The sequence below is a fragment of the Pseudophryne corroboree genome, chromosome 11 (genome assembly GCF_028390025.1).
Source record: "Pseudophryne corroboree isolate aPseCor3 chromosome 11, aPseCor3.hap2, whole genome shotgun sequence".
Taxonomy (NCBI): Eukaryota; Metazoa; Chordata; class Amphibia; order Anura; family Myobatrachidae; genus Pseudophryne; species Pseudophryne corroboree.
In genome coordinates, this window is record NC_086454.1 from 158,957,549 (window position 1) to 158,985,497 (window position 27,949).

A 27,949-nucleotide genomic window follows, 5' to 3' on the forward strand; every position below is an offset into this window, starting at 1 on the left:
AAACTACAGGTAGTTTTTTCTCCCCAAACATAATACCCTTTTTTGTGGTACCTGGATGTAAATCAGAAATATTTAACACCTCTTTCATTGCCTCAATCATGCAGCGAATGGCCTTAACGGGCATTAAATTTGACTCATCGTCGTCGACACTGGCGTCAGTATCCGTGTCGACATCTACTTGTGCCACCTGAGATAACGGGCGTTTTAGAGCCCCTGATGACTTTTGAGACCCTTGGACCGGCACGAGCTGAAGACTCGGCTGTCCCACAGTCGGCATGTCGTCAAATTTTTTATGTAAGGAGTCTATACGTGCACTCATTTCTTGCCATAATACCATCCACTCCGGTGTCTGCCCCGCAGGGGGTGACATCTCTGCTAAAGGCATCTGCTCCCCCTCCACATCATTATCCTCCTCAAACATGTCGACACAGCCGTACCGACACTCCACACACACAGGGAATGCTCAAATAGAGGACAGGACCCACAAAAGCCCTTTGGGGGGACAGAGTAAGAGTATGCCAGCACACACCAGAGCGCTATATATATACAGGGACTAACTGAGTTATGTCCCTAATAGCTGCTTATACTGTATACAGTGCCAATTTAGTGCCCCCCCTCTCTTTTTCCCTCTTACTGTATTGTAGAAATGCAGGGAAGAGCCAGGGAGCTTCCTTCCAGCCGAGCTGTGAGGGAAAAATGGCGCCAGTGTGCTGAGGAGATAGGCTCCGCCCCTTTTTCGCGGCCTATTCTCCCGCTTATTTTGGGATTCTGGCAGGGGTATTTACCTCATATATAGCCCCAGGGGCTATATATTGAGGTATTTTAGCCAGCCAAGGTGTTTTTATTGCTGCCTCAGAGCGCCCCCCCCCAGCGCTCTGCACCCTCAGTGACCGGAGTGTGAAGTGTGTATGAGGAGCAATGGCGCACAGCTGCAGTGCTGTGCGCTACCTTGGTGAAGACAGGATGTCTTCATGCCGCCGATTTTCCGGACCATCTTCCTGCTTCTGGCTCTGTAAGGGGGACGGCGGCGCGGCTCCGGGACCGAACATCAAGGCTGGGCCTGCGGTCGATCCCTCTGGAGCTAATGGTGTCCAGTAGCCTAAGAAGCCCAATCCGGCTGCAAGCAGGCGAGTTCGCTTCTTCTCCCCTTAGTCCCTCGCTGCAGTGAGCCTGTTGCCAGCAGGTCTCACTGAAAAAAAAAAAAAAAATTCTAAGACTATAACTTTCTAAGAGCTCAGGAGAGCCCCTAGTGTGCATCCAACCTCGGCCGGGCACGAAATCTAACTGGGGCTTGGAGGAGGGTCATAGTGGGAGGAGCCAGTGCACACCAGGTAGTCTAAGATCTTTCTAGAGTGCCCAGCCTCCTTCGGAGCCCGCTATTCCCCATGGTCCTTACGGAGTTCCCAGCATCCACTAGGACGTTAGAGAAAAATACGGGGGACCCCTACTTTGTCCCCCGTATTTTTTGCACCAGCACCAGGCGCAGAGCCCGGTGCTGGTTTTAAAAATACGGGGGATCCCCTGTCCATTTCCCCCCCCGGATTTTTAGAACCAGGACCGGCTCGAAGAGCCCGAGGCTGGTTATGCTTTGGAGGGGGGACCCCACGCAATTTTTTTTCGTGTTTTTTCCCGTTTTTACCGGTTTTTTAAAAAAATCGGAACAAAATCCGTCAAATCGGCCGTTTTTCGTCAGCGGGACTGTCGAATCCGTTTTTTATTGAATATGGTCAATTTCGGCACCCACTTGCCGAAATTAGACGGTCGAATTGTGTCGAATTAAAAAAACGGCCGAAAAATTGCCGCGATTCGCCGCTAATTGCATATACCCCCTAAAGTCCACAACAATGAAACACAATATGCCGATGCATTCACAGCTGCAAATGCAAGAGATGCCTCTGAACCACAAGGTCAACACTGCAGTATGTCATGCCTAGTACTACGTACCTGTAATGAGGTTGCAGCTCATGAAGGTCTGTGTCAGTTCATTAGGGAAACGATACTCTGAATACCAGATTGACCAACCCTCTTTGTCAAAGTGCTCCCAGAAGTAAGGCAGGGCCACTGAAAGAGTGTCCTCATTGGAATATTTTCTTTTAAACTCATCCATGATAAATGAGCTGGAAGAAGAAAAGACAGACATAAAGGGGGTGTCACCTGGCAATCTAACCATCTCTCTCACACACACACAATTTTCTAATAAACAATCATAATGCAGTTGGTGCAGTCTTCATGAGACCACACTACCCAGCATTCCGATCCTATGCTCCATGTACTACTCAGCCTACCTCCAACATGCCTTGTGTAGCACTCTGTATTTCTCTTCCATCCACTAGGGGACACTGGAACTTAGACAGCAGGGGTGTGAGAAATGAAGACTGCAGGTAGCACAATGTATAAAATTAGAGCACAGCTGGCTCCTCCCCCTTCACCATATCATCCCTCCAGTTTGAAAAATTGTGCTTAGGAGGTAGAAGCAGAAACGGGAGCTCACGCTCCAGAAAGAGATAACGTTTACTCTACACAAGCAATACAGTGGCCCAATCCCACTTGGCAAAAAGGGGGGAGCAGGTGACACCAAGGTACTGTTGAGTACGAGTAAGGCAAAGATCCCGGTGGAAGGGGGGAGGTCAGGAAGGAGACAGTACAGCGAGTAGACTCCTCACCCAGGGCAGTCATACAGAGCATGGGTTTATTTAGGCTCCCCTTCCCTACAGTATAACTCCCAGCAGGCGCAGGAACATCGTATAGGGTTAGACTCATCCGCAGCAGTCGCATATTTGCTGCGAACAGTGTCTAATCCCGCTGTCCAGTCAGCGCATCAGGGTATGTACTCCGGTAGTGGGGAAACGGCCGGGGGCACAGGAAAGAGGTAGTTTTGATGCTTGCGCGTGTGTTCTTAACATGGCATCAAAAGCACCAGCAGAGAATTTGTTCCGCGTAAAAAAAAAAAAAAAAGTGTTGCCAGCTCCGGGGGTGTGCGACGCGTTTGGTTATGAACACACAGGCCGGGAGCAGTGCTCCTTCCGTAACGTGGAAAGTGTCCTGGCGGTATCTCACAAGTAACATTCAGAATGGCCTGCGGGTTTTTCCTCGACAATGGAGGAATTCTTAATCAGAGTTGCACCTCCTGCTCAAGTACAGAAACCTGTGCGCAAATCTGTGAAGAGGCCTCTTCCAGTCCTGCAGGAGGAATTGGAAGAGGTTCTCTTGGCAGATGAGGATGAGAGGGAGTCAATAGAGGACTTGTTAGAGATTACTCCACAGGAGGAGGATTGGGAGGTTAGGGAATTTGGAGTCCCTTATTGAGACAGTAAAGCAGGTCCTAAACTTGAAGGAGGAAGAAATCAAGGAACCAGAGGTTTTTGATCTGTTTGAGTCTCAAAAACCACACTCAACGGTATTTCCTACTCCTCAAACACCCCAGGAACAGATTTGGGGGGGGGGGAGAGAGAGCATGGAAACAGCCAGACAGGCGTTTCCAATTGCCCAAGAAATTTACGGTAAATTATCCCCTGCCCAAAGGGGTTACGTCCAAATGGGAGGTGCCACCTATTGTAGATGCGCCTTTGGCTAGATTGTCAAAGAAGACCATCCTACCAATACCAAGTGTGACCACACTGAAGGATGCTTCGGATCGTTAGCCAGATACAGCGCTCAAATTCATCTTCGCGGCAGCAGGAGCATCTTACAGACCTACGCTTGTGAGCGCCTGGATTAATAAAGCTATTGTGGCTTGGGCTGGACAGAGTTCGAGCAGTGGCGGAAGAAAATAACCAGGAGGAGATATCTCGTCTGGCGGAGAATATCAGTGAGTCTGCCACTTATCTTTGCCAAGCTGCAAAAGGATGCTAGCAGGATAGCGACCCGCATCTCGGCTTCTGCAGTGTCAGCCAGGCAGAGATTCTGTGGCTCAGGGACTGGCAGGTGGATTCGGATTCTAAGAAGGCAGTGGAAGCTATTCCTTTTGTCGGGGGAGACTTTGTTTGGTCCAGAGCTGGACAAATGGATTTCATAGGCCACGGCTGGAAAATCTACCTTCCTGCCTACTGAGTATCTTAGGAGCACGCAAGCAATAAAAAGGAGCTACTCTGGTCTGACCTTTACATCCTTTAGGTCACCGTCCTTTCGTGCCAGAGGTTTTGGAGGGCAAGCTCGTGGAAAGAGGTAGAGGCCTTCTCAGTCAACACCCCTTAAACAGGATGCAAGGCCCACTGATAAGACCGTGGCATGACGGTCTCCTAGCTCATCTTGGGTCCCCCAAGGTGTGCGCCACGTTGCGGAGGTTTCAGGAAGCCAGAGCAGAAACCTCTCCAGAAGTCTGATTCAACAGCATAGTTTCCCAGGGATACAAAATAGACTTTCTAGTCCGACCTCACAGTCAATTATTTACCACGGGTTTACCTCAGTGCCCTCAAAGAGCGCAGGCATTAAAAACAGCAATCCAAAAATTACTTCTGACAAAGGTAATTGCGCCAGTTACGGCACCACAAAGAGGGACGGGATTTTCTTCAAATAGATTGTGTGGTACCCAAACCAGATGGCTCAGTAAGACCCATTCTGAATTTAAAAGTGTTGTTAAAATCAATTCCTGACTGCTTACAGGTTCAAGATGGAATCTATCCAATCTGTGATTGCGGGCCTGGAACAGGAATTCATGGTGTCAAAGGACATAAAGGATGCGTACCTACATGTTCCAATTTGGACACCACATCAAGCATACCTGAGGTTTGCAGTGGGAAAGAGGCACTACCAATTCAGAGCAATGCACAGATCACTTATCAGATTCTGATTCAACACGGCTGGACTGTGAACTCAAGAAATCCAACCTGCAACCCAAAGACTTCAGTTCTTGGGTCTCATCCTGGATACAATACGGTTGAGAGTGTTCCTTCCAGAAGACAAAATTCAAGACATCAGGGACACGGTGCGGCAAGTTTTACAGAACCAAAACGTATCTCTACAGCTTTGTATACGGCTCCTAGGGAAGATTGTAGAATCTATTTAGGCGATTCAATACAGCAGACTACACGCCAGGCCTTTTCAGCTAAATCTGATTGCACAACGGGTAGGTGTACACCTGTTCCTTCACCGGAGAATTTGCCTGTCACCTCAGGCCAGGACATCGTTAATTTGGTGGTCGGTACACAGGAACCTATCAGCAGGGAAGCGATTTGGAATCTGGGACTGGATCATCTTAACAATGGATGCAAGTCTCAGAGGTTGGGGTGCAGTGCTTTGCGACCATCGATTCCAGGGTAGGTGGTCACCGTCCGAGAGCAGCTTGCCGATAAATGTGCTGGAACTAAGAGCCATCTACAATGCACTTCAAGTGGAGAGGCTAGTAAGAGCACAGCACGCGAGAGTGCAATCGGACAATGCAACGGCAATGGCGTATATAAACAGTCAAGGAGGAATGAAGAGCCGCATGGCCTTAAAAGGAGGAAACAAGGATTCTGTCTTGGAGAGAGAAGCACAACATAATCCTGTTGGCGTTCTTCATTCCAGGAGTGGACAATTGGGAGGCAGACTACCTCAGCCATGAGGACATGCACCCCCACATCTTCAACGCAGTAGTAAGGCTGTGTGGGTTACCACAGGTAGATCTGATGGCCTCTCTAAACTAGAGATGTGCGGGTTCGGTTTTACTCGGGTCTCGAAACGGCATCTTATTGGATCACGGATGTCACACGTTTTGGATAACCAATAAGCAAAACCCGAGTAAATCCGAACCCACACATCTCTACGCTAAACAATCATCAGTTGCCGAGATATGTGGCCAGGATGAGGGATCCAGCAGAAGAGGCAGTGGATGCGCTGGCCATACGAGCTGGGGGTACATATTCCCACCGTTTTCCCTATTACCGAGGGTACTCAAGAAGGTGAAACAAGAGCGAGCGTGGGTAATACTGAGAACCAGACTGGCCTCGCAGAAGTTGGTTCTCAGATCTGAAGGAGCTCCTGGTGGAAGAAACATGGAGGCTACCACAAAGAATCTGTTGTTACATGGCCCATTTCTATACCTAGGCCTGAACTGCCTATGTTTGACAGCGTTGCTCGAGACCAGGATAATAAAAAGAGAGGGGTATTCGGAGATCTGCTATTCCTACCATGTTAGCGGCAAGAAAGCCAGTTACTACGGCATACCATCATAGAATCTGGTAGAAATACATAGAATGGTGCCAGCCTAAGGGTTGGAACACAAGAGAGTTCCGCACTAACAGAGATTGTTGTTTTTTGCAAACTGGTTTGGAAGGAGAATTGAGACTGGTGTCTATGAAGGCTCAGGTATCGTCTCTTTTGGGTTTGTTCCCAGCACCGTCTCGCAGGAGGTAGATTTTTATTATTTATTTTTACAGGGGTTGTTTGAGACTACAACCACCCTTTAGACCTCCCACGGCTCCGTGGGATCTTAACTTAGTGATAGACTTTTTACGGTCTGATCTCTTCGAGCCTTTGGAACGGGCAGACCTCAACAAGGTGTCCTGGAAGACAGTCTTGCTTCTTGCCTTGTCGTCGACAAGTAGGGTCTCTGAATTAGGAGCCCTTTTGTGTAAGAGCGCTTTTCTGTTTTTTCACAAAGATAGGGCGAAACTCCGTACTAGGGTGGAATTTTTGCTAAAGGTGGTTTCTGGATTTCACATAAGCCAGACAATTGTGGTCCCATCTTTTCAGGGGTTGTCAGAAGGTGACTGTTCCCTGGATGTGGTCAGAGCACTAAGGGTTTACATACAGGCTACAAGTTCCCTTAGGTCAAACGGTTTGTTCTTGCTGTATGACAGTCCCAGGAGGGGTTGACCGGCTACAAAACAAACGTTGGCCAGATGGATAAGACTGACCATCAAACAGGCGTATGTCTCAAGCGGTAAGAGAGTCCCGTTTCAGGTGGGTGCTCATACCACCAGGTCGGTAGGAGCTTCTATTGCCCAACTTTGTAGAGTTGCAACGTGGTCCCTCAGCACACGTTCACTCATTTCTACAAATTTGATACGTTTGTCTAGAGATTCTAATTTTGGACATTTGATTCTGCAGGCTTCAGACAGCACTCCCACGCACGGGAGTATCTTTGGAACGTTCCCAGCTGTCTAAGTTCCAGTGTCCCCTAGTGGATAAAAGAGAAAGGAGGGAGGATTTTGGTACTTGCCGATAAATCCATTTCTCTGAAACCACCCGGGGACACTGGACGCCTGCCTCGGTGCTGCCAGCCTGCGTGCTCGTTATATTGGCTCAAACATGTTTGGTGGAAGGGTTGATAGTTACTTGGTTGATGTTGTAGTATGGTTGGTTCCTTCCCAAATGTTTTTTCTCTCTCATGTTCCCTCCGTCTATTTTTCAAACTGGAGGGATGATGGGGAGGGGGAGGAGCTGGCTGCTGCTGTGCACTAATTTATACATTGTGTTACCTCCGGTCTCCATTACTCACACCGCAGCTGCCTAAGTTCCAGTGTCCCCAAGTGGATTCAGAAAATAGTGATTTTTGTTACTTACCGTAAAATCTCTCATCCATCTGGGGGACGCTGCGCACTTACTGATGGGTTAGTGTGTGTGTGGGAAGGGAGTTTGGCACAGAACCTATAGAAAGCAACTCCTCCCCCCTCTAACCCCTCCCATCTACATCCTGTTCAGGAATTACCTCAGTTAACGTTTAGCAAAACCGAAAGAGACAGAACAGACCATAACCAATAAAGTAGCTAAAAAGACGGGAGGGATCGCAGCGTCCCCCAGATGGAAATCAGAGAAAGATTTTACGGTAAGTAACAAAAATCACTATTTCTCTTTCATCCATCTGGGAGACGCTGCGCACTTACTGATGGGATTTCCCAAAGCAAGCTAATTAGAGGAGGGAGAACCAGACGGCATAGCCGTCTGTAAAATTTGACGCCCATAGAGGCAGTCTCCAATCCAAAAGTATGAAAATGGTAAAACCTTGTGAAAGTATGCACGGACGACCAGGTCGCCGCTCTGCACAACTGCTCAACAGATACACCTCTGTGAACAGTCCAGGAGGTTCCAACAGCCCTTGAATGAGCTCTCAGATTCAGGAATGGGAACAGTATAGGGTACATAGGCCTGTCAAATCGCAGAGGTCAGCAAACAAGCCACCGCTTTCTTAGAGGCCGGTCAGCCACGTCTGGGTGCATCAATCAAAAACAACAAAATATCTGTACAGCAAATCGACTCCGTACGAGACAATAAATGTGTAAGGCCTTAACAACCTCAAGTATTGCCAAATAACTATCCTTTGCGGAAGAATTTGAAACAAACGCAGGAAGTACAATGTCCTGATTCAGGTGGAAAACCGACACAATCTTTGGCATGAAGGAAGGTTTCGTACGCAAGACCACTTGATCCTCATGTAAAAGCTAACAAAGGTAGCCTATAAGAAAGCGACGCTAACTCTGAAACATTTCTGTCCGAAGTAATGGCTTCTGAAAAGCCTTAAGAACTAATTTTAAATCCAGGGGGGAACCGGAAGAACAAACGGAGGTTGAATCCTGAGCACCTCGTGAAGGAACGTCTAGATGAGAGCCAAAGATGTTGCCCTTTAAAGGAAGAAAGATGAAGTCCCTTAGTCAGACCATCCTGAAGGAAAAAGACAACAGGCGAGGTAAGCAAAAGAAGTTTGGCGACAACCCACGGTCTTCACTCCAAGCAATATAGAAATGCCACACGCCGTGAGAAATTCGAGAGATGACTGGCTCTGCCTAGCTTGGAGCATAGTGCTCACCACTAGTAGAGATAAACCCTTTAGTTCTTAGAATGCTGGATTCAAGAACCATGCCATCAAAACCAGACAATTTAAATCGTGGTGGCGACAAGGTGCTTGTAGAATAAAATCTGGTCGTAGAGGTAGACGGAACGGTTTTGATTTTTTTGTCACCCTGCTGCGCAGAAGAGTGTACCACTGGCGACGAGGCCAGGCCGGAGTCACGAGAATGACCTGTAGACCTTCTCTCCAGATGCGCTGAGGTAGGCGTGAGAGTAGAGGAATTGTCAGGAACAGATCACAGCTGAAACCACCGTGGAGATGTCAAGGCATCGATCAGCGCTGACTTAGTATCCTGATTTTGTGAGCCGTACAGAGGTAGTTTTTTGTTGAGATGAAATGTCTGGAGGTCAATGTCGGGAGTAACCCAGAAGAACATCAGGGTAAGAAACACCTCTTGAGGAAGCTCCCATTCCTCCGTATGGATCGTCTGACGGCTTAAGAAATCTGCTTCCCAGTTTTCCACTCCTGGGATGCGAACTGCTGAGATGGTCGGAACCCAATGTTCCACCCACTGGTGGATATGGTAGACTTCCGTCATGGCTTTTCAGCTTCAACTTCCGCCTTGTCTGATGACTTAAACCATCGCCTTGACGTTGTCGGATTGAAATCGTACTGGATGACCCCGGACGTTGATTCATATCTGAAGCAGAACATACCGGAGTGCTCTCAATTCCAAAATGTTGATTGGCCCAGTCAATTACTGGCTGTTCCAGAGGCCCTGGAAGTGCTGAAATTGAAACACTGCCCCCCCAACCCATGAGGCTGGCGTCCATGGTGACCGTCAAAGACCAAATTGTGAATGGCACCCCCTTGGTCAGATTGGGGCTGTGAAACCACCAATGTAGAGACTGACGAGTCTGAACAGACCAACGGAACAATTACAAGTCTAGATGTAGTCCCATTCGAGTCCAACAGATGAGAATCTGAGCCTGAAGTGGTCAAACATGGAATCAGGCATATGGCACTGCCCGATTCCATGTTTGCCACCATCTTTCCCAACAGCAGCATATATCTGAGAACGTGAGCCCATTGGCAATGGTAACAGGGATGATTGTGGATTGTAGATCCTGAACATTGTCCTTGTTTGGCTCCTCGTGTCAAACAAGACACCTAGAAATACCATCTTCTGAGAAGGAAGTAGCGAAGATTTTTGAGAAATTCACTATCCACTCGAATGACTGTAGGGTGTTTGTTGTGAGCTGCATTTGTTGGTGAAGAAGTGTCCAAGTAAGGAGTAATGTTGACTCCCTGGCACCCGAGTACCACAACTTTGTGGGCCATGAGTTTCATAAACATAGATGGATAGACCGAACGGAAGATCTCAGAAGATCTGGTGACCTGTTCAAATGGGAATATGTAGGTATGCGTCCTTTAGGTCTATGGAAGCCATAAAAAAAAAAAAAAAATTTCAGCCGGTTCCATGGAGGTGATGACTGAACGAATGGATTCCATTCTGAATCTCTGTACAGAGGGATACAAATTTAGGCATTTTAGATTTAAATTGGCCCAAAACTAACAGTCCGCTTTGTTTACGAGAAAGACTCAAGTAAAAGCCCCGACTCTGTTGTTTGGGAACCGGAAGAATTACTCCGCAGTGTAAAAGCGCGGAAGTTGCGTCAGGAGGGATAGCATGGGAGAGAAATGGGACTGGTTCCTTGAGGTCCCAAAATATATCCTTGGAATCCGACCCCTGTCACCCACCGATCTGGTTTCAACAGAAGCCATACCTTCCTGAACTGAAGTAACCGAGCCCCAACCACCAAAGATCCCTCCGGAGGTCCCGAACAATCATGCAGGAGGCTTGTTGGTAGGGGTGACGGCTGGTCTACAAGATGACTGGGTTCCTCTACCTCAGAACGGTCTTCTGCGTGGAAATTGTGAAGAGGCCCGAAAGAACTGGAAACTTCCCCTACCTTTAGTACGAAAGGTTCGAAACTTTGTTGGATTTGGTTTCTGAGGAGCAACCGGAAGAAAAGGGCTCTTGTCCCACAGTGTATTTATTTTTGTAAGCTCCGAGCCAAAGAGGGACCCTTCTTCAAAAGGGAACGGCTATTAAAGTCTGCTTTGAATTGGAGTCAGCGTTCCAAGCTTGAAGCCAGAGAGTTCTTCCTGCTGTTACAACTAAGGCAGATACCTGTGACTGGAGTGAGGCAGAGTCCAACAAGGCTTCGCCTATATAAAAGTGAGTGCTTCAGAACGTATTTATTATTTTTAAACTAATTGTATAGCTTCGGATGGGTCATCTAGAGAAATAGATAAGGTGAATATAGATTTAAGAATTGCCCAAGTCTCCCTATCTGTAGGATCCCTTAAGGTCTCCTGACTGCACCAAAGGATTAACCATTGCCAGATGTGTAATAGGGGCATCTACAGTCTGAGCGGTTTTTCAGGATCTTGTGTCCTCTTCTGCACTGGGATACAGAAATCTCAAATTTTGTAGGAACTTGAATAAAGAGAGTCTGGCTTCAGCCAGGCCTCTTAAAATGTCTGCAAAATGCGTTTTGGAAAGGAAAACAGTCACTTGTCTTTTTGACATTTAAAAATAAATAAATAAATAAAATATAAGCAGTCGAAGATTCCGACAGTCGTATCTTGAAGATTAAGAGTTCGAAGTATGAAACCTATCAACAACTTGACTCCTGAGGTTGTAGAGGATTCTTGAGCCGAGTCAGAGAGACACCTGCCCATCTTTCTTGCCCACGGAGGTTCCGGAGACGACTGTCCTGAAGCAGTCCCCGACTGGGACTGCTGCAAATCAGCTCTAACATCGGCCATGTTCCTGGCCCACAGAGGTATCAACTGGTCTACAGAACTACCCCGCTGCTCTGCCACAGGTGTTTCAGAGCATGTAGTACAGAGGGGACCAGGATCCGTGTTAGCCCTTGCAAGTTTGGAGCCGCACAGTGAAAACAACTGAGCCTGCTTTTTGTCTGGCCTATTGCCATAAATAATTCTTACAAGTGGCTAAAAGTAACACAATTAGTGGTGAAAAGAGGATTTTGGTACTTACCGATAAATCTATTTCTCTGAATCCTCTAGGGGACACTAGAGCAGTCTTAGACATTAGGGGTGTGAAGCTTGCAACCGGAGGTGTGGCATAATCTAAAATTAGCATTGTCTGCACAGCCGGCTCCTCCCCCTTCACATCCCTCCTCCCTCAGTTTGAAAAATTTGACTGAGAGAACAGGACATGATACTATAGCACAAGGCGAGGAACCGAACCGTACAACATATCAAACAGCATCCAAGAAACTTCTTTAAGCGAAAAACTAACGCTGTTTGTACGAACTGTATGAACAAGAACGTTGAACACAGCAGGCTGATAGCACCGAGGTGGGCGTCCAGTGTCCCCTAGAGGATTCAGAGAAATGGATTTATCGGTAAGTACCAAAATCCTCTTTTCTCTTTCATCCACTAGGGGACACTGGAGCAGTCTTAGACATTAGGGGACGTCCCAAAGTTATCCCCCAGGGAGGGAGTGCTGTCTTTTGACTGCAAAAACTAAACGTCCAAACTTAGAATCTTCGGACGCAACAGTATCAAACTTGTAAAATTTAGCGAACGTGTGGACTGAGGACCACGTCGCCGCTCTGCAAAGTTGAGTAGTGGAAATACCTCTGGCAGCCGCCCATGAGGCACCCACTGATCGGGTGGTATGAGCACCCACCTGAACCGGAACCTGTTTGCCACAGGAATATAAGCATGCCAAATGGCAAGACCAATTTATCTAGACAGACTGCTTAGATGCTGGCCAGCCCTTCTTTGGCCCATCATAAAGACAAACCAAAAGTCCGACATTCTGAAGGACGACGTAACTTGTACGTATACCCGTAACGCACAGACAACATCCACGGACACATCCCCATCTGCGAGACCCTGGCAAGATGGGACCACAATTGGCTGGTTTACGTGAAACCCCGAAACAACCTTAGGAAAGATCTGCTCTTGTACGGAGCTCTGCCCTATCCTCATGAAAAAGTAAAAAGGGACTTTTACACGATAGGGCTCCCAACTCAGAAACCCGCCTGGCCGAAAACAATGCAAGCAATAATACGACCATCCAAGAGAGATATGTCAGGTCTGGCCTTGCTAACGGCTCAAAAGTTGGTGATCCAAATTCCAACACTCAATTTAAGTCCCAAGGTGTAGCGGCAGGATGAAAAAATAAGAATTTACTTACCGATAATTCTATTTCTCGTAGTCCGTAGTGGATGCTGGGGACTCCGTCAGGACCAGGGGGTTTAGCGGCTCCGCAGGAGACAGGGCACAATAATAAAAGCTTTAGGATCAGGTGGTGTGCACTGGCTCCTCCCCCTATGACCCTCCTCCAAGCCTCAGTTAGGATACTGTGCCCGGACGAGCGTGCATAATAAGGAAGGATATTGAATCCCGGGTAAGACTCATACCAGCCACACCAATCACACCGTACAACCTGTGATCTGAACCCAGTTAACAGTATGATAACAACGAAGGAGCCTCTGCAAAGATGGCTCACAACAAGAATAACCCGATTTTTGTAACAATAACTATGTACAAGTATTGCAGACAATCCGCACTTGGGATGGGCGCCCAGCATCCACTACGGACTACGAGAAATAGAATTATCGGTAAGTAAATTCTTATTTTCTCTAACGTCCTAAGTGGATGCTGGGGACTCCGTCAGGACCATGGGGATTATACCAAAGCTCCCAAACGGGCGGGAGAGTGCGGATGACTCTGCAGCACCGAATGAGAGAACTCCAGGTCCTCCTCAGTCAGGGTGTGCCCCTGACCAAGTAGCAGCTCGGCAAAGTTGTAAAGCCGAGACCCTTCGGGCAGCCGCCCAAGATGAGCCCACTTCCTTGTGGAATGGGCTTTTACTGATTTTGGCTGTGGCAAGCCTGCCACAGAATGTGCAAGCTGAATTGTACTACAAATCCAGCGAGCAATCGTCTGCTTAGAAGCAGGAACACCCATCTTGTTGGGTGCATACAGGCTAAACAGCGAGTCAGATTTTCTGACTCCAGTAGTCCTGGAAACATATTTTCAGGGCCCTGACAACGTCAAGTAACTTGGAGTCCTCCAAGTCCCTAGTAGCCGCAGGTACCACAATAGGTTGGTTCATGTGAAAAACAGAAAACACCTTAAGGAGAAATTGAGGACGAGTCCTCAATTCTGCCCTGTCAGAATGAAAAATTAAGTAAGGGCTTTTATATGATAAAGCCGCCCATTCTGACACACGCCTGGCTGAAGCCAGGGCTAATAGAATCTTCACCTTCCATGTGAAATATTTTAATTCCACAGTGGTGAGTGGATCAAACCAATGTGACTTTAGGAAACTCAAAACAACATTGAGATCCCAAGGTGCCACTGGGGGCACCAAAGGAGGCTGTATATGCAGTACCCCTTTTACAAACGTCTGAACTTCAGGCACTGAAGCCAGTTCTTTCTGGAAGAAATTCGACAGGGTCGAAATTTGAACCTTAATGGACCCTAATTTTAGGCCCATAGACCGTCCTGTTTTCAGGAAATGTAGGAAACGACCCAGTTGGAATTCCTCTGTAGGGACCTTCTTGGCCTCACCACGCAACATATTTTCGCCAAATGCGGTGAAAATGTTTTGCGGTTACATCCTTCCTGGCTTCGACCAGGGTAGGGATGACTTCATCTGGAATGCCCTTTCAGGATCCGGCGTTCAACTGCCATGCCGTCAAACGCAGCCGCGGTAAGTCTTGGAACAGACAAGGCCCCTGCTGGAGCAGGTCCTCTCTTAAAGGTAGAGGCCACGGTTCTTCCGTGAGCATCTCTTGAAGTTCCGGGTACCAAGTCCTTCTTGACCCATCCGGAACCACGAGTATCGTTCTTACTCATCTCCTTCTTATGATTCTCAGTACTTTTGGTATGAGATGCATAGGAGGGAACACCTACCCTGACTGGTACACCCACAGTGTTACCAGAGCGTCCACCGCTATTGCCTGAGGGTCCCTTGACCTGGCGCAATATCTGTCTAGGTTTTTGTTCAGGCGGGACGCCATCATGTCCACCTTTGGTTTTTCCCAACGGTTTACAATCATGTGGAAGACTTCCCGCTGAAGTCCCCACTCTCCCGGGTGGAGGTTATGCCTGCTGAGGAAGTCTGCTTCCCAGTTTTCCACTCCCGGAATTAACACTGATGAGTGTTATCACATGATTTTTCGCCCAGCGAAGAATCCTTGCAGTTTCTGCCATTTACCTCCTGCTTCATGTGCCGCCCTGTTTTACGTGGGCGACTGCCGTGCTGTTGTCCCACTGGATCAATACCGGCTGACCTTGAAGCAGAGGTCTTGCTAAGCTTAGAGCCTTGTAAATTGCCCTTAGCTCCAGTATATTTATGTGGAGAGAAGTCTCCAGACTTGATCACACTCCCTGGAAATTTTTTCCTTGTGTGACTGCTCCCCAGCCACTCAGGCTGGCATCCGTGGTCACCAGGACCCAGTCCTGAATGTCGAATCTGCGGCCCTTTCATAGATGAGCACTCTGCAGCCACCGCAGAAGAAAACACCCTTGTCCTTGGAGACAGGGTTATCCGCTGATGCATCTGAAGATGCGATCCGGACCATTTTCCCAGCAGATTCCACTGAAAGGTTCTTGCGTGAAATCTACCGAATGGGATCGCTTTGTAAGAAACCACCATTTTTCACAGGACCCTTGTGCAATGATGCACTGATACCTTTCCTGGTTTTAGGAGGTTCCTGACTAGCTCGGATAACTCCCTGGCCTTCTTCTCCGGGAGAAAACATCCTTTTCTGGACTGTGTCCAGAATCATTCCTAGGAACATTAGAAGTGTCGTCGGAAAAGCTGCGATTTTGGAATATTTAGAATCCACTCGTGCTGTCGTAGAACTACTTGAGATAGTGCTACTCCGACCGCCAACTGTTCTCTGGACCTTGCCCTTATCAGGAAAGCGTCCATATTTCTTTTAGGAAGAATCATCATTTCGGCCATTACCATGGTAAAGACCCGGGGTGCCGTGGACAATCCAAACGGCAGCGTCTGAACTGATAGTTACAGTTCTGTACCACGAACCTGAGATACCCTTGGTGAGAAGGGCAAAATTTGGACATGTAGGTAAGCGTCCCCGATATCCAGTGACACCATATCGTCCTGGTTCGCTATCACTGCTCTGAGTGACTCCATCTTGATTTGAACCCTTGTATGTAATTGTTCAAATCTTTTAGATCTCACCGAGCCGTTTGGCTTCAGTACCACAATATAGTGTGGAATAATACCCCTTCCCTTGTTGTAGGAGGGGTACTTTGATTATCACCTGCTGGGAATACAGCCTGTGAATTTTTTTCCCAATACTGCCTCCCTGTCGGAGGGAGACGTTGGTAAAGCAGACTTCAGGAACTTGTGAGGGGAAGACGTCTCGAATTTCCAATGTACACCTGGGATACTACGTGTAGGATCCAGGAGTCCACTTGCGAGTGAGCCCACTGCGTGCTGAAACTCTTGAGATGACCCCCCACCGCACCTGAGTCCGCTTGTATGGCCCCAGCGTCATGCTGCGGACTTGGCAGAAGCTGTGGAGGACTTCTGTTCCTGGGAATGGGCTGCCTGCTGCAGTCTTCTTCCCTTTCCTCTAACCCTGGGCAGATATGACTGGCCTTTTGCCCCCTGCCTTTATGGGTACGAAAGGACTGAGACTGAAAAGACTGTGTCCTTTTCTGCTGAGATGTGACTTGGGGTAACAAAAGTGGATTTTCCAGCTGTTGCCATGGCCACCAGGTCCGATGGACCGCCCCTTTATACGGCAATACTTCCATGTGCCGTCTGGAATCTGCATCACCTGACCACTGTCGTGTCTATAAACATCGTCTGGCAGATATGGACATCATTTCTACTCTTGATGCCAGAATGCAAATATCCCTCTGTGCATCTCGCATATATAGAAATGCATCCTTAAAATGCTCTATAGTCAATAAAATATTGTTCCTGTCAAGGGTATCAATATTTTCAGTCAGGAAATCCGACCAAGCCCCCCCAGCGCTGCACATCCAGGCTGAGGCGATTGCTGGTCGTAGTATAACACCAGTATGTGTGTATATACTTTTTAGGATATTTTTCAGCTTCCTATCAGCTGGCTCCTTGAGGGCGGCCGTATCTGGAGACGGTAACGCCACTTGTTTTTATAAGCGTGTGAGCGCCTTATCCACCCTAAGGTGTGTTTTCCAACTCGCCCTCACTTCTGGCGGGAAAGGGTATACCTCAAATAATTTTCTATCGGAGGAAACCCACGTATCATCACACACTTTAATTTATCTGATTCAGGAAAAACTACAAGTAGATTATTCCCACCCTACATAATACCCTTATTTGTGGTACCTGTAGTATCAGAAATATGTAACACCTCCTTCATTGCCCTTAACATGTAACGTGTGGCCCTAAAGGAAAATACGTTTGTTTCTTCACCGTCGACACTGAAGTCAGTGTCCGTGTCGACCAACTGAGGTAAATGGGCGTTTTTACAAGCCCCTGACGGTGTCTGAGACGCCTGGACAGGTACTAATTTGTTTGCCGGCCGTCTCATGTCGTCAACCGACCTTGCATCGTGTTGACATTATCACGTATTCCTAAATAAGCCATCCATTCCGGTGTCGACTCCCTAGAGAGTGACATCACCAATACAGGCAATTTGCTCCGCCTCCTCACCAACATCGTCCTCCTACATGTCGACACACACGTACCGACACAGCACACACACAGGGAATGCTCTGATAGAGGACAGGACCCCACTAGCCCTTTGGGGAGACAGAGGGAGAGTTTGCCAGCACACACCAAAAACGCTATAATTATACAGGGACAACCCCTTATACAAGTGTTTTCCCTTATAGCATTTTCACATATGTAATCATATCGCCAAATAAGTGCCCCCCCTCTCTGTTTTAACCCTGTTTCTGTAGTGCAGTGCAGGGGAGAGCCTGGGAGCCTTCCTCACAGCAGAGCTGAGCAGGAAAATGGCGCCGTGTGCTGAGGAGAATAGGCCCCGCCCCCTAAAACGGCGGGCTCTTCTCCCGGAGTTTGTGAGATCTGGCAGGGGTTAAATACATCCATATAGCCTCAAGGGCTATATGTGATGTATTTTAGCCATAAAAAAGGTATAATACATTGCTGCCCAGGGCGCCCCCCCCAGCGCCCTGCACCCTCAGTGACCGCTGGTATGAAGTGTGCTGACAACAATGGCGCACAGCTGCAGTGCTGTGCGCTACCTTATGAAGACTGAAAGTCTTCTGCCGCCTGTTTCTGGACCTCTTCAACTTCGGCATCTGCAAGGGGGGTCGGCGGCACGACTCCGGGACGAACCCCAGGGTGAGACCTGTGTTCCGACTCCCTCTGGAGCTAATGGTGTCCAGTAGCCTAAGAAGCAAATCCATCCTGCACGCAGGTGAGTTTACTTCTCTCCCCTAAGTCCCTCGTAGCAGTGAGCCTGTTGCCAGCAGGACTCACTGAAAATAAAAAACCTAACTTAAACTTTTATTCTAAGCAGCTCAGGAGAGCCACCTAGATTGCACCCTTCTCGGCCGGGCACAAGAATCTAACTGAGGCTTGGAGGAGGGTCATAGGGGGAGGAGCCAGTGCACACCACCTGATCCTAAAGCTTTTATTATTGTGCCCTGTCTCCTGCGGAGCCGCTAAACCCCCTGGTCCTGACGGAGTCCCCAGCATCCACTTAGGACGTTAGAGAAAGGGGGTTGGATTCTCAGAACCCCCTGTAGAAAGGGTTGAACCTCTGGCAAGGATGCTAACCGCTCTTAAAGTAGGATGGAGAGAGACGAAACTTGAACCTTCAGAAAGCGCAGCCTCAGTCCTATATGTAGACCGGCCTGAAGGAAAAGTAGAAATCATGATAAGTGGAAGTTCGTGGAATTCCACCCAAGTTCTCGACACCAGTCCAGTCTTCCAAATCCTGTAGTAGTGCATGGCTGTGACCTGCGTTTTAGCGGCCATCATCGTAGGCATGTCCGTTCTTGGTATCCCTCTGTTTCTTAAGATATGGGTTTCAATAGGTACGCCATTAAACGCAGCCTGCTCAGGTCTGTGTTAGAACGGTCCCTGAGATGACAGGTCCTCCCTCTGAGGTAACCGCCAAGGATCTTCTGCTAGTAACCCTTGCAGGTCAGAGTACCAACTCCTACGGGGTCAATCTGGTACGAGTAGAATCGCCCACACTCATTCTCGGTTAACCGTTTCAGAACCCTGGTTAGGAGTGGAAAAGGTGGAAAAATGTAAATCCCCCGGTAACACCATGGACGTGTTAATGCTCCATTCCGTTTGCTGTTGGATCTCATGTCCTGGACACATATCTGGGCAGCTGATGTTTTGCCGAGATGCCGTTAGGTTCACTTGGGGTAGACCCCATCTCCTCACCACCCTATTGAAAATCCGTGGATGCATGCACCCTTTTCCCGGATGCAAGTCCTGGTGACTGAGATAATCTGCGTCCCAGTTTTCTACACCTGGAATGAACACCTCCGAGAGAATGATGTTTCACCTCGCTGCCCCCAACAAGATCTTTGTGGCCTCCTTTAACTCCATCCCGCTCTTATTTCCTTCTTGACGCTTCATGTAAGCCGTCGTTGTGATAATGCTCGACTGTACTGACTAGGTCTTCGGTTAAGAGAAGCGCCACATTTACAGGCAGAGACTCTCCCGGACCTAGTCTCTGCAAGTCCCCACAACCCGATCAGTCACTCTCACTGCGGGTGGAGGGAGAAGCGTCCGATGCGGCGGGCCGGCAGGGGGGGGGGAAGCACACATAAAAGGAGACAATAACAGAGGGGACATCCCAATACTGTCAGTGACAGATTGTGGCTGTCCTGTACCTTATTCCTGCCGCATTCTAAAGTGAATAAAGGCCCCAGTGACCAAAGTGTGGTGGCCTCCAGCAGCAGCTCAGAGTGGGATACTAAACCCACTCCAGTAGGGACTAGGTACTCTTGAGAATAAACTCTAAAACAAAAACAAAAATCTAAAGGAAAGAAAGAAAAAAATAAGAATTTACTTACCGATAATTCTATTTCTCGTAGTCCGTAGTGGATGCTGGGAACTCCGTAAGGACCATGGGGAATGGCGGCTCCGCAGGAGACTGGGCACAAAAAGAAAGCTTTAGGACTACCTGGTGTGCACTGGCTCCTCCCCCTATGACCCTCCTCCAAGCCTCAGTTTGGATACTGTGCCCGGACGAGCGTACACAATAAGGAAGGATTTTGAATCCCGGGTAAGACTCATACCAGCCACACCAATCACACCGTACAACTTGTGATATGAAACCCAGTTAACAGCATGATAACAGAGGAGCCTCTGAATAGATGGCTCACAACAAGAACCCGATTAGTTAACAATAACTATGTACAAGTATTGCAGACAATCCGCACTTGGGATGGGTGCCCAGCATCCACTACGGACTACGAGAAATAGAATTATCGGTAAGTAAATTCTTATTTTCTCTGACGTCCTAGTGGATGCTGGGAACTCCGTAAGGACCATGGGGATTATACCAAAGCTCCCAAACGGGCGGGAGAGTGCGGATGACTCTGCAGCACCGAATGAGAGAACTCCAGGTCCTCCTCAGCCAGGATATCAAATTCATAGAATTTTGCAAACGTGTTTGCCCCTGACCAAGTAGCTGCTCGGCAAAGTTGTAAAGCCGAGACCCCTCGGGCAGCCGCCCAAGATGAGCCCACCTTCCTTGTGGAATGGGCTTTTATTGATTTAGGCTGCGGTCATCCTACCGCAGAATGCGCCAGCTGAATAGTGCTACAAATCCAGCGCGCAATAGACTGCTTAGAAGGAGCACCCAGCTTGTTGGGTGCCATCAGGATAAACAGCGAGTCAGTTTGACTGACTCCAGCCGTCCTGGAAAAATAAAATTTTCAGGGCCCTGACTACGTCCAGCAACTTGAAATCCTCCAAGTCCCTAGTAGCCGCAGGCACCACAATAGGTTGGTTCAAGTGAAAACCTGAGACCACCTTTGGGAGAAACTGAGGACGAGTCCTCAACTCTGCCCTATCCATATAGAAAAACAGATAAGGCTTTTACATGACAAAGCCGCCAATTCTGACACACGCCTGGCCAAGGCCAACAGCATGACCACTTTCCACGCAAGATACTTTAGCTCCATGGTTTTAAGTGGCTCAACCAATGCGACTTTAGGAAATCCAACACCACGTTGAGATCCAAAAAGTGCCACAGGAGGCACAAAAGGAGGCTGAATATGTAGTACTCCTTTAACCAAAGTCTGAACTTCAGGCAGTGAAGCCAGTTCTTTCTGGAAGAAAATCGACAGAGCCGAAATCTGGACCTTGATGGACCCCAATTTGAGGCCCAAACGTCACCCCTGCTTGCAGGAATCGACATAGTTGAAATTCCTCAGTCGGGGCCTTCATGGCCTCCCACCAAGCAATAAATTTTCGCCAAACGCGGCGATAATGTCTTGCGGTGACATCCTTCCTGGCTATGATCAGGGTAGGGATGACTTCCTTCGGAATACCCTTTTCCTTTAGGATCCGGTGTTCTACCGCCATGCCGTCAAACGCAGCCGCGGTAAGTCCTGGAACAGACAGGGTCCCTGCTGCAGCAGGTCTTGTCTAAGCGGCAGAGGCCAAGGGTCCTCTGCCAGCATCTCTTGAAGTTCCGGGTACCAAGCTCTTCATGGCCAATCCGGAACCACGAATATGGTTTTCACTCCTCGCCTTCTTATTATTCTCAGTACCTTGGGTATGAGAGGTAGAGGAGGAGACACATAAACCGACTGGTACACCCACGGTGTCACTAGAGCATCCCCAGCAATCGCCTGAGGGTCCCTTGACCTGGCGCAATATCTTTTCAACTTCTTGTTGAGGCGGGACGCCATCATGTCCACCCGTGGTCATTCCCAACGGTTTACCCGCATTTGGAAAACTTCTGAATGAAGTCCCCATTCTCCTGGGTGTAGGTCGCCCATCGGAGAATCCTTGTGGCTTTTGCCATCGCCATCCTGCTTCTTGTGCCGCCCTGTCTGTTTACATGGGCGACCGCCGTGATGTCGTCTGATTGGATCAGTACCGGCTGGTTCTGAAGCAGGGGCCTTGCTTGGCTTAGGGCATTGTAAATGGCCCTTCGCTGCAGAATATTTATGTGAAGCGAAATCTCCTTGGAAATTTCTTCCTTGTGTGACTGCACCCCAGCCCCGAAGGCTGGCATCCGTGGTCACCAGGACCCAGTCCAGTATTCCTAATCTGCGGCCATCTAGTAGATGAGCCCTCTGCAGCCACCACAGCAGCGACACCCTGTTTCTTGCTGACAGGGTTATCCGCTGTTGTATCTGTAGATGGGACCCGGACCATTAGTCCCACAGGTCCCACTGGAACGTCCTTGCGTGGAGTCTTCCGAATGGAATTATGCTTCGTACGAAGCTACCATTTTTCCCAGGACTCGTGTGCATTGATGTACCGACACCTGTCCTGGTTATAGGATGTCTCCGACTAGAGATGACAACTCCTCGGCTTTTTCCACTGGAAGAAACACTCTTTTCTGGTCTGCGTTCAGAAACATTTCCAGGAACAGAAGACGTGTCGTCGGGACCAGCTGTGACTTTGGAATATTGAGAATCCAGTCGTGCTGTTGTAGCACTTCCCGAGAGAGTGCTAACCCCACTACCAACTGTTCTTTGGACCTCGCCTTTATCAGGAGATCGTCCAAGTACGGGATAATAAAAACTTCCTTCTTGCGAAGGAGTATCATCACTTCTGCCATTACTTAGGTAAAGACCTTCGGTGCCGTGGACAACTCCACCGGCCGCATCTGGAACTGATAGTGACAGTCCTGTACCACATATCTGAGGTACTCCTGGTGAGGAGGGTAAATGGGGACATGCAGGTACGCATCCTTGATGTCCAGGGAGACCCTGTAATCCCCCTCGTCCAGGCTCGTAATATCCGCCCTGAGCGATTCCATCTTGAATTTGAATCTTCTGATATAAAAGTTCAAGTATTTTAATTTCAAGATGGGTCTCACCGAAACGTTTCGGTACCACAACCACTGTGGAATAGTAACCCCTTCCTTGCTGAAGGAGGGGCACCTTGACAATCACTTGTTGTGATTATAGTGTTGAATATCCACCAACACCGTCTCCCTGGCAGAGGGAAGGTGCCGGTAAGGCAGATTTTAGGAAACGGCGGGGGGAAGAACGTCTCGAACTCCAGCCTGTACCCCTGAGATACTACTTGAAGGACCCAGGGATCCATGTGAGAGCCCACTGTCCGCTGAAATTTCTGAGACCGTACCCGGGTCCGCCTGAGCAGCCCCCGCACCATGCTGTGGACCTACCGGACGCAGGGAGGATTTCTGCTCTTGGGAACTAGCTGTGTGTTGCAGCTTTTTCCTCTACCTTTGCCTCTCGGCAGAAAGGATGAGCCTCTAGCCCTCTTGCTTTTCTGGGGCCGAAAGGACTGTATTTGATGATACGGTGCTTTCTTTTGTTGTGGGGTAGCCTGTGGCAAAAAAAAAAATCGATTTCCCAACAGTAGCTGTGGAAACGAGGTCTGAAAAACCATCCCCAAACAGTTTTACCCCCTTATAGGGCAACTTCCATGTGCCGATTCGAGTCGGCATCGCCTGACCATTGCCAAGTCCATAACCCCCGTCTGGCGGCAATGGACCTAGCGCTTATTTTTGATGCCAGCCGGCAAATATCCCTCTGTGCATCACGTATGTATAAGACCACGTCTTTTATATGCTCTATTTTCAGCAAAATATTGTCCCTATCCATAGTTATTTTCCGACAGGGAATCTGACCACGCAGCGGGAGTACTGCACATCCATGCCGAAGCAACGGCTGGTCGCAATATAATGCCCAAGTGTGTGACTATATCTTATAGGGTAACCTCCTGCTTTCTATCAGCAGGTCCCTTCAGGGCGGCCGTATCCGGAGACGGTAGTGCCACCTTTTCTGATAAGCGTGTAAGCGCTGTATCTACCCTATGGGGTGTTTCCCCGCGTGACCTATCCTCTGGCGGGAAAGGGTACGCTGCCAATAACAGTTTTAGAAATTATCAATTTCTTACCGGGGGAAGACCACTCTTCCTCACACACCTCATTTAATTTCTCAGATGCAGGAAAAACTACTAATAGTTTTCTCTCACCAAACACAATACCCTTTTATGTGGTACCTGGGGTATAATCATAAATGTGTAATACATTTTCCATTGCCTCAATCCTGTAACGGGTGGACCTATTTGGAGGGTACACCAGTCTCATCGACGACACTGGAGTCAGTATCCGTGACGACATCTGTGTCTGTTATCTGAGGTAGCGGGCGATTTTAGAGCCCCCCATGACATTTGAGACGCTGGAACAGGCACAAGCTGAGTAGCCGGCTGTTCCGTGTCGTCGACCTTTTATGTAAGGGGTTGACACTTTCACGTAATCTTTCCATAAGTTCAACCACACCGGTGTCGACCCCGCAGGGGGTGACAACATATTTACAGGCATTCGCTCCGCCTCCACCTCATTATCCTCCACATACCCGTCGACACAGCCGTACTGACACACAGCACATGCTCTGATAGAGGACAGGACCCCACAAAGCCCTTTGGGGAGACAGAGGGATAGTATGCCAGCACACACCAGGGCGCTATATATCACAGGGATAGCACCTATAAAAAGTGTTTTCCCTTATAGCTGCGCATATATATATATATATATATATATATATATATATATATATATATATATAGCGCCTAAATTGTGCCCCCCCTCTCTTTTTAACCATTTCTGTAGTGTATTAACTGCAGGGGAGAGCCAGGGAGCTTCCCTCCAACGAAGCTGTGAGGGAAAAATGGCGCCAGTGTGCTGAGGAGATAGCTCCGCCCCTTTTTCGCGGACTTTTCTCCCGCATTTTTATGGATTCTGGCAGGGGTTAATGTACATCCATATAGCCCTGGGGGTTATATGTGATGTATTTTTGCCAGCCAAGGTGTTAATATTGCTGCTCAGGGTGCCCCCCCCCAGCGCCCTGCACCCATCAGTGGCCGCAGTGTGAGGTGTGCATGAGGAGCAATGGCGCACAGCTGCAGTGCTGTGCGCTACCTTGATGAAGACTGATGTCTTCTGCCACCGATTTTCCGGACCTCTTCTTGCTTCTGGCTCTGTAAGGGGGCCGGCGGCGCGGCTCTGGGACCGGACTCCGAGGCTGGGCCTGTGTTCGATCCCTCTGGAGCTAATGGTGTCCAGTAGCCTAAGAAGCCCAAGCTGGCTGCAAGCAGGCAGGTTCGCTTCTTCTCCCCTTAGTCCCTCGATGCAGTGAGCCTGTTGCCAGCAGGTCTCACTGAAAATAAAAAACCTAAAACTAACTTTTATCTAAGAAGCTCAGGAGAGCCCCCTAGATTGCACCCTGCTCGGTCGGGCACAAAAATCTAACTGAGGCTTGGAGGAGGGTCATAGGGGGAGGAGCCAGTGCACACCAGGTAGTCCTAAAGCTTTCTTTTTGTGCCCAGTCTCCTGCGGAGCCGCTATTCCCCATGGTCCTTACGGAGTTCCCAGCATCCACTAGGACGTCAGAGAAACTGTGTCTGTACTTCACAGCCACAAAACCAAAACGGAGTGATGGCTGAGCAGGAAGGAGATGGGAGGGGTTAGAGGGGGGAGGAGGCAGTTTTTTGATAGATTCTGTGCCAAACTCCACTACCACACACCTCTAACCCATAAGTAACAGCGCAGCGTCCCCCAGATGGATGACAGAGAAATATGTCCCAAGTTTCTCCTTACATACATCTTCCAGCATTAATGGGCACAATTAAACACCCTTCCCCCAATATATGTACCACAAGCCAGACTCTACTCTAGCTCACAAGCAGCCTTCAGTAGCATCTGTGAACTGGCTCACATCAATTAACAAGCAAAGTAGAAAATGTAGTTACCAGAGAGTTCATGAGTATTGTAGTAAATAGTATAGGCGGTCTGGAGAGGTTTATATAGTAGTGACAGCCAGGGGAAGTATGTCAGCACTGTGCAAAGCTTCAATGGGAGGGCAGCAGTGGAATAGCAGGGTATGCTTAGCCAAATGTATTCCACTGTAATATGGTTTAGTGGTCCTGACCTCTGCATGGCTGATCACAGATGACAGACGACAGTACATATAAGCAGCAGGTCGACAAGATGGGAAGACTGGCCTGCAACCCCAACACAGTTACCTCTTAGGCAGGTGAGCATAGGGATCCTTTGATTTTGGCTCTGCTGCAAGAGCTTTCTCAGACTCATCCAGATCATCCTCTGGTGCTGGGGCAGGCGCTGGTTTCTTCTCCTCCTTCTCTTTCTTTGGCTCCTTTGCTGGTTTCTCTTTCTTGGGTGTTTCTTTCTTGGGCTGTAGCTCTGCAAACTTCTTAGCTGGTTAAAGACAGAACAGACTTTTGTACCATGATTTATCAGGGATATTACTCGACAAACTGAAGCTACTAGTTCTAGCTAGTTATTTGTAATGGTCAGTCTACAAATTTCCATGCCCCATCTGGGACAGGTCCACATACACTAAAATAAGAATTTACTTACCGATAATTCTATTTCTCATAGTCCGTAGTGGATGCTGGGGACTCCGAAAGGACCATGGGGAATAGCGGCTCCGCAGGAGACTGGGCACAAAGTAAAAGCTTTAGGACTAGCTGGTGTGCACTGGCTCCTCCCCCTATGACCCTCCTCCAAGCCTCAGTTAGGATACTGTGCCCGGACGAGCGTACACAATAAGGAAGGATTTTGAATCCCGGGTAAGACTCATACCAGCCACACCAATCACACCGTACAACTTGTGATCTGAACCCAGTTAACAGCATGATAACAGAAGGAGCCTCTGAAAAGATGGCTCACAACAACAATAACCCGATTTTTGTAACAATAACTATGTACAAGTAATGCAGACAATCCGCACTTGGGATGGGCGCCCAGCATCCACTACGGACTATGAGAAATAGAATTATCGGTAAGTAAATTCTTATTTTCTCTAACGTCCTAGTGGATGCTGGGGACTCCGAAAGGACCATGGGGATTATACCAAAGCTCCCAAACGGGCGGGAGAGTGCGGATGACTCTGCAGCACCGAATGAGAGAACTCCAGGTCCTCCTCAGCCAGGGTATCAAATTTGTAGAATTTAGCAAACGTGTTTGCCCCTGACCAAATAGCTGCTCGGCAAAGTTGTAAAGCCGAGACCCCTCGGGCAGCCGCCCAAGATGAGCCCACTTTCCGTGTGGAATGGGCTTTTACAGATTTTGGCTGTGGCAGGCCTGCCACAGAATGTGCAAGCTGAATTGTACTACAAATCCAACGAGCAATTGTCTGCTTAGAAGCAGGAGCACCCAGCTTGTTGGGTGCATACAGGATAAACAGCGAATCAGATTTTCTGACTCCAGCCGTCCTGGAAACATATATTTTCAGGGCCCTGACTACGTCCAGCAACTTGGAATCCTCCAAGTCCCTAGTAGCCGCAGGCACCACAATAGTTTAAACTTTTACTCTAAGCAGCTCAGGAGAGCCACCTAGATTGCACCCTTCTCGTTCGGGCACAAAATCTTAACTGAGGCTTGGAGGAGGGTCATAGGGGGAGGAGCCAGTGCACACCAGCTAGTCCTAAAGCTTTTACTTTGTGCCCAGTCTCCTGCGGAGCCGCTATTCCCCATGGTCCTTTCGGAGTCCCCAGCATCCACTAGGACGTTAGAGAAAAGTTCATTAAAACCAGAGCCCATTCGACAATATTTCCGTGATTCCTCTGCTTAAATTTAAATTGTGTTGTATTGGAGATTTTCACCGACCTCTTGCCTGTACCACATGCTAACCTGCCTCCATGTCTTCCTATATATGGAATTGTTAAACTTTACTTACACAGCACTTTTCCCTCAGTTTTAAGGATTTTGTGGGACTTGTTGATTTTACCCTCCTAATCTGGAATTAATTATTCCTGTAATTTGTCACAAATGTCTACATTCTGTGGACTATGTGTTGTGTATTTTGCTAGGGTATGACTGTTTTTATGTATGGAAGCTGATATCACAGGAAATGCATATACTCTGTATTAGAGGGGTTTTATTGGGGGGGGGGGGGGGGTTTCGGCGGCTTGTGTTCAAACAAAAATAAAATATACTCGATTTGGGGAAATCAAAAGAAGAAAACAAAAACAAACAAAGCCCATTCAGGTTC

General features: G+C 48.4%; 1 protein-coding gene across 1 annotated transcript in view; it reads right to left on the reverse strand.

Annotated features, from left to right (window-relative positions):
* The window catches only part of EEF1G (eukaryotic translation elongation factor 1 gamma), a 67,195-nt gene that overhangs the window by 19,110 nt on the left and 20,136 nt on the right, over positions 1–27,949 (reverse strand). The window contains exons 7-8 of the mRNA XM_063945016.1: positions 25,959–26,151; positions 1,945–2,117 (exon numbers count right to left, since the gene is read on the reverse strand). Of these exons, the coding sequence (XP_063801086.1) occupies positions 1,945–2,117; positions 25,959–26,151 (366 nt within the window). The remainder of the gene's footprint in view (positions 1–1,944; positions 2,118–25,958; positions 26,152–27,949) is intronic.